We start from the raw sequence: 7500 nt of genomic DNA, 5'->3' as shown, positions 1-7500 counted from the left end.
ACCACTAGGCCATCTCTCCACATCTATTTTCAACTTGCACGGGTTGGTCGTGCTTCGATGGGCGCAATAGCCGAGTGGTTAAAGCGTTGGACTGTCAATCTGAGGGTCCCGGGTTCGAATCACGGTGACGGCGCCTGGTGGGTAAAGGATGGAGATTTTTCCGATCTCCCAGGTCAACATATGTGCAGACCTGCTAGTGCCTGAACCCCCTTCGTGTGTATATGCAAGCAGAAGATCAAATACGCACGTTAAAGATCCTGTAATCCATGTCAGCGTTCGGTGGGTTATGGAAACAAGAACATACCCAGCATGCACACCCCCGAAAACGGAGTATGGCTGCCTACATGGCGGGGTAAAAACGGTCATCCACGTAAAAGCCCACTCGTGTGCATACGAGTGAACGCAGAAGAAGAAGAAGAAGAAGGTCGTGCTTCAAGAAACTGGAACGGGAAGGAGTTGGGTGAAAAAAAGCGAAAGTTCTGAAAATGTATCAAATACAGTCGATGTTTGGCCAGCAGAGCTTGAGGCATGTGATCCATTCAGTTAATACTCTTCACTCGGAGATTGTGTGTGATAATGTGTTTTATTTTAAAACGATAAAAACTTTTTTGAGCACATAACAACAACAGCAGCTGCAACAACGGTTGAATAAACAAACAAATGATATAATAATGATAATAATAATAATGATAATTTAACAAACACCAGGCCACATTTTTAATAATTAGCAAACACCAGGCCACATTTTTCTCAAAGCACCATATTTACAAACCACTTTATGAACGAATGTACAGGTCTGAGGCATACACATTTGCGCATGTACACGCGCAAGCGCGCGTTTGGTTATGGCTGACCGTGCCTGCGTGAGCCCAGAGGTGCAAGGGTTACAGTCTGGATAGTGTGTGTGCTATTGCTAAAGGGGCACATACCAACCTCTGTTTCCAAAACAACAACAACAACAGAGAGAGAGAGAGAGAGAGAGAGAGAGAGAGAGAGGAAAGAGTTAAACGGAAACCCTGGGTGCAGTTGGTATTCTCTCTGTGGAAGAGAGCCACTTGCATTCCTCTGATATTTCGTCCCCTACAGACACCTCGGATATCTCGGCGTTGGCGGCAAATCATTCTCCCCCATGGCCAGTGAATCCAAGGCGTTCACACAGGAAGCGAGAGAACCCCAACGTTGTTCTGCAGCCTGCTGCATGTGCTTTTCCACGCGGCTTTCTGGACCACTGCTGACGGCTTTCTGGACCACTGCTGACACGGCTTTCTGGACCACTGCTGACGGCTTTCTGGACCACTGCTGACGGTTTTCTGGACCACTGCTGACGGCTTTCTGGACCACTGCTGACGGCTTTCTGGACCACTGCTGACGGCTTTCTGGACCACTGCTGACGGCTTTCTGGACCACTGCTGACGGGTCGTTGTGATGTGCGCGGGGCAGGCAATGCTTTTTGGACAGTACAGCCTTTTCTTCCTCACCATTTTCATCAAACCAGCCATGTCGGTAGTGCGTGGAAGGTCCGAGCACCGCCAATGAGTGGACAGTGTCACAGAAGCATTTCCAGTTCCTCTCCGCGCTGTCCTATTTCATATGTCCTATATTAGCAAGCTCACTCTCCAGGTCTTCCACGAGGGAATCAGCTACAGGACGATTTCCCAGCTTGGACACATCGAGTGTTTCATTCAGTTAGATTCCAGTGCTAAAATCGGGGGTCAATCCAAAACGTCCAGTCGCAGAGAGGAAGGCGGAAGACTGTCCGGAAGATTGTTGATGAGAAGGTTGATGAGAAGGTTGATGAGAAGGTTGTGGGCTGAGCGGGTCTTCACGAAGACCACGCTGCTACACTTGCCAACTCCATTTTCCCAATGATTCTTCGCAAGGCTGAAGAGCTGCACTAATTCCTGTTTTAAAATCACCAAGTAATTACAACTTGTAAGTGCCACGCACCAAACACAAGCATGAGTCCATTCTTCAGGTAAAAACAGCACAACAAGTAACGGAACAACGGAACACAACCCGATCACTTCTGGCGGCAGAGTCATATTGTAGGCAGCAGCAGCATGCCTCTGAAGTCACAGTGGTAATACCCCGAGTCATCCCACCCCCAGTAATCCTTCACCGGACTGTCAGCCCGGACCCAAACCTCGTGCCCCGCTTTCAGCCACGCCACCAAGGTCCCCGTTTGTCCCCGGTGATCGCCTTGAACGACACAGCGTGACAGGCCACCCAGGTCCACGTGGCCACACACTGTCTTGCCTGGCCGGTGACTCACCACGGTGGCCATGAAGCAATAGAGGCCAGCAATGGGCGCCGTGAAGACGCCCACGTCCGCATTGTAGCGATTCCCTTTGTTGTACTCCACACTCTTGAACCTCATGTGCCCGTGGTGCTGTGTTGTGTCCTTGTCCAGTCCCCAAGCGAAAAACTGAAGTCTGCCTTCTCCTGCAACACAGACATGTTTGACAAGATTGATTCCAATCTGACGGGCGCAATAGCCGAATGGTTAAAGCGTTGGACTGTCAATCTGAGTGTCCCGGGTTCGAATCACGGTGACGGCGCCTGGTGGGTAAAGGGTGGAGATTTTTACGATCTCCCAGGTCAACATATGTGCAGACCTGCTAGTGCCTGAACCCCCTTCGTGTGTATATGCAAGCAGAAGATCAAATACGCTCGTTAAAGATCCTGTAATCCATGTCAGCGTTCAGTGGGTTATGGAAACAAGAACATACCCAGCATGCACACCCCCGAAAACGGAGTATGGCTGCCTACATGGCGGGGTAAAAACGGTCATACACGTAAAAGCCCTCTCGTGTGCATACGAGTGAACGCAGAAGAAGAAGATTCCAATAAATCCCCATGGGGACACACGAAAAAAACAAAATGGGCAAAAAGCAAACAACGCATGGCAACAATGTCTGTTGCAATGTTGCACAGAACATGACGGACTTGTAAATAAGTGACTGAAATAATGTTTAGAGTATTAACTGAACACAAAGCATCTGACTTCACATAACGCAAATTGCACAAACAAAAACTGCCCCAGAGTGTGTAGAAATCTGGCCTAGTGGAATGGTCATGTTTCAAAAAAACATTGCATGATAATTTTTTTTTTTAAATAGATTTAGACAGTTTCAGTAAAGATGATTTCTTTTTTGTTGTAAGCAACTGACCTAGAGTCATTCGTTTTGACGTGGTATAGTATAGTATAGTATAGTATAGTATGGTATGGTATAGTATGGTATGGTACGGTATGGTACACAGTCACCAGTATTTTCTCCCCCTCCACTAGACCTTGAGTGGAGGTCTGGACGCTAGTCAATCAGATGAGATGATAAACCGAGGTCCCGTGTGCAGCAGGCACTTAGTGCACGTGAACGAAAAGCGCACGGCAACAAAAGGGCAATTCCTGGCAAAATACTGTTGAAGCAAGCAATCAGTTTAAAAAAAAAAAAAAAAAAAAAAAAAAAAGGAAACGAGGAAATAAGGTGGCGGTCTCAGTATAGCGACGCGCTCTCCCTGGTGGAAAGCAGCCCGAATTTCACACACAGAAATTGTGCTGTGACAGAGCAGTAATACAAACCAACACATTACAATGCAATGCAATGCAATGCAATACAGTACAATAAAACGCAATACAACAAACACAATACAATGCATAACAAATAGTCGAGAGCTTTAACTCTCTCCATTCGCAAGGTACACAACTTCAAGTCAGTGCTTACGCACTTTAAAGCCGAGGGCAGACAGACCCTTTGGGGCCATCAAGCGTGCCCCTGCCCTCTAATTCACGTGCTTCGCGTGCTACAGGGCCGGATGTCCAGTGGGCTTATCAGTCTCGGACACACACACACACACACACACACAGAGAGAGGCTCCGTCGGCGTATCCTGCTGGCAGGAGTTTGTTTGGCTGTGCGACAGTTGTGCTTGAAGCTGTATGACCAGGCAGCCCCGTTTTAGAAAGGACGGGTTTATTGACTGCCCACAGTACTCTGTGTGTGTGTGTGTGTGTGTGTGTGTGTGTGTGTGTCAGTATCAGTAGCTCAAGGAGGCATCACTGCGTTCGGTCAAATCCATATACGCTACACCACATCTGCCAAGCAGATGCCTGACCAGCAGCGTAACCCAACGCGCTTAGTCAGGCCTTGAGAAAATAAATAAATAAATAAATAAATAATAATAAATTTTTAAAATATAAAAAAGATAAATTAAAAAAGATAAAAATAAAAATAAAATAAATAAAATAAAGTATAAAAAAATTAATAACAATAATAACAATAATTTTTTTTAATGATAATCACATAATAATAAAATATTTAAAAAAGACAACAACAATAATGATAATAATAATAATAATAATAATGTGTGAATACAAATGAAGTGTGGATGCTGCGGTGGTAGTCTGGATGTTCAACAGTGTGACGATCCATACCATGCAAAACACTCTGAGGCAACTCAATCACTGAGGGGCAAAACAACAGAAAAGTATAGAAGCAGCCCCACACCTTGTAAACAATAAAACGAAAACCAGATACACACATACACATAAAAAAAAAAAAAAAAAAAAGAGAGAGAGAGAGAGAGAGAGTTGTAAGTGACAGCAAAAACATAACCTATATATGTACAAATACTTACCCGGTGTTGAGAGAAAGAGAGAGATTCAAGATGGTTTATTCATGTATAGGCCTGGGCTCCTTATGAAGGGGAATGTGAACGTTTTACAATAATTACATCACGATATTGTGAGCATCAATAAACAGAGAGAGAGACAGAGACTGACAGACAGACAGACAGACAGACAGCGTAATCTTCTATTCCACAATGAGGACAGACTAACCCAGTCTCCTCTCCAAAGCTGTCATGGCTGAATTCGCCTTCACTAACAACTCTTCAAACGCTCCCATAGATGACGTCATGTTGTCCTGGTTCTGTTGCACTGACGTCACGTTGTCCTCGTTCTGTTGCAGAGACGTCATCATCTGCATCATGTCTGTCTTCAGTTTGTGCACTTCAGTGGTCAGCGCGTGATTGTTCTGTTGCAGTGACGTCATGTCCTTTTCCTGTTGCAGTGATGTCACATCCTTGTTCTGTTGCAGTGACGTCACTCTGTCCAAGTTCTGTTGCAGTGACGTCTTCACCTGTACCATGTCTGTCTTCATCTTGTTCACATTAGTAGTCAGAGTGTCCATGTTCTGTTGCAGTGACGTCATGTCGTCCTGGTTCTGTTGCAGTGACGTCATGTCCTTTTCCTGTTGCAGTGATGTCACATCCTTGTTCTGTTGCAGTGACGTCACTCTGTCCATGTTTTGTTGCAGTGACGTCTTCACCTGTACGTTGTCTGTCTTCATCTTGTCCACATTAGTAGTCAGAGTGTCCATGTTCTGTTGCAGTGACGTCATGTCGTCCTGGTTCTGCCGCAGTGATGTTTTCATCCGTGCTATGTATGTCGTCATCTTGTCCACTTCAGAAGTCACTGAGTCCTCGTTCTGTTGCAGTGATGTCTTCGTCTGTTCTATGTACAGCTTCATTTTGTCCATCTCTGACGTTATGTTGTCCTGGTTCTGTTGCAGTGACGTCTTCATCTGTACCATATCTGTCTTCATTTTGTCCATCTCTGACGTTATGTTGTCCTGGTTCTGTTGCAGTGACGTCTTCATCTGTACTATATCTGTCTTCATTTTGTCCATCTCTGATGTTATGTTGTCCTGATTCTCTTGCAGTGACGTCTTCATCTGCTTTACGTTTATCTTAATTTTTTCCATCTCTGACGTCACGATGTCCTTGTTCTGTTGTAATGACGTCTTCATCTGTTGTATGTCTGTCGTCACGCTGTTCTGGTCTGTGACAACTTTGCTGTGTTCTGCCTGAAACGTGTGAAGGTATAACCTCAGTTCAGCGTATTTCTGCTGAAGCTCTTGGTGATCTGCTTGAAGTTTGTTGAGGTCGGATTGAGCTTTGGAGTGACTGGTTTGCAGAGCCATGAATCCTTTGTCAGGATCCGAAAAGACAGCTGTCAGCTGGCTGTTCTTCTCATCCAGGGCTGTCTGATGTCGAAAAAGAAGAGATGTCTTTTCTTCCAGTTGGGTGAACCTGACAGTAAGGTCTTCAAGCTTCCTGGTCAGTCCATCCATTTCCGGCACTGGTTCTTGAGGAGGGTCAGATTTGAGATGACTCGAGTCCTAGACTCCTTGGCAGGTGATGTGTGTGGATTGTCAGACTAGGGGGAGACTGCCAGACGGGTGAACGACTCAGTGGACGTAAGGGTAGATCTTGATGATCGCAACACAAGACAACAGCAGCTGATGACGTGACAGTGTCGTGTCGTGGCAGATACGATGTCTTTCTCTGTCTGTCTGCGGTAGACCTGGAAACACACACGTCATCAGTTCAATTTGGATGGGTGTTTGATGTTCGGACGACAGATTGATTAATGGAATCATGAAGCGCAGTGACTCATGTGTGTGTGTGTGTGTGTGTGTGTGTGTGTGTGTGTGTGTGTGTGTGTGTGTGTGTGTGTGTGTGCGTGCATGCGTGCGTGTACGTGTGCTTGTGTATACGTATGCGCGTGTGGGCATATGTGTGTGCATTTATTTAAGTACATGGGCAGCACCATCTCCACAGATGGTCCACTGGTCAGAGAGATTACAGCCAGGACACAGAAAGTATGACAAGAACGCTCCTCACCAAAACGTGCACATGCTGAATTTCTCCACAATCACTGTTGCACAGCTGCAAAACACGGACTGTGCCGTACACACACATCAAACGGCTGGAGAAATTCCACACACGTTCCTTGCGGTCAGCCATGCAGGTACGCTGCAAGACCAGTTCAGAAACCAACAAGCCCTGCACAGAGCCGGCACTACAAGCATCGAACCCAGGATCCTCCAGGCCCAGCATCTTTGACATCCAGACAGGCGCAATAGCCGAGTGGTTAAAGCGTTGGACTTTCAATCTGAGGGTCCCGGGTTCGAATCACGGTGACGGCGCCTGGTGGGTAAAGGGTGGAGAATTTTATGATCTCCCAGGTCAACATATGTGCAGACCTGCTAGTGCCTGAACCCCCTTCGTGTGTATATGCAAGCAGAACATCAAATACGCACGTTAAAGATCCTGTAATCCATGTCAGCGTTCGGTGGTTTATGGAAACAAGAACATACCCAGCATGCACACCCCCGAAAACGGAGTATGGCTGCCTACATGGCGGGTTAAAAACGGTCATACACGTAAAAGCCCACTCGTGTGCATACGAGTGAACGCAGAAGAAGAAGAAGAAGAAAAAGTTGACATCCACATGGAAGGCACCAGAATTCCACAACAGCCCTTCTATGGGGATCTGACGCATGGCAGACTGGACCAGTTATAGAGGTAGAAGAAAGAAAACCTCAAAACCGACCTCAAGTGGGAAAGCCTTCAGTCTTGGCAACAGGAGACTGGAAGTAACAGTCGTGCCCCTAAAGAACTGCGCAGTGAAGATATTTGAGGGAGACCGCCGCTGGCG

At 46.4% G+C, this 7500-nt stretch overlaps 1 protein-coding gene across 3 annotated transcripts in view; it reads right to left on the bottom strand.

The window, feature by feature from the left end:
* Positions 1-2033: 2033 nt before the first annotated feature.
* The window catches only part of LOC143290776 (uncharacterized), a 10467-nt gene continuing 5000 nt past the window's right edge, over positions 2034-7500 (bottom strand). For all 3 annotated transcript variants that reach the window (XM_076600289.1, XM_076600291.1, XM_076600290.1), the window contains 2 exons: positions 4837-6363; positions 2034-2442 (listed from right to left, as the gene is read on the bottom strand). In XM_076600289.1, coding sequence (XP_076456404.1) covers positions 2039-2442; positions 4837-6130 — 1698 coding nt within the window. In that variant the 5' untranslated portion in view covers positions 6131-6363 and the 3' untranslated portion in view covers positions 2034-2038. The remainder of the gene's footprint in view (positions 2443-4836; positions 6364-7500) is intronic.

The sequence above is a fragment of the Babylonia areolata genome, chromosome 16, assembly GCF_041734735.1.
Source record: "Babylonia areolata isolate BAREFJ2019XMU chromosome 16, ASM4173473v1, whole genome shotgun sequence".
NCBI lineage: Eukaryota > Metazoa > Mollusca > Gastropoda > Neogastropoda > Buccinidae > Babylonia > Babylonia areolata.
This window is presented reverse-complemented; position numbering and strand designations above follow the sequence as displayed.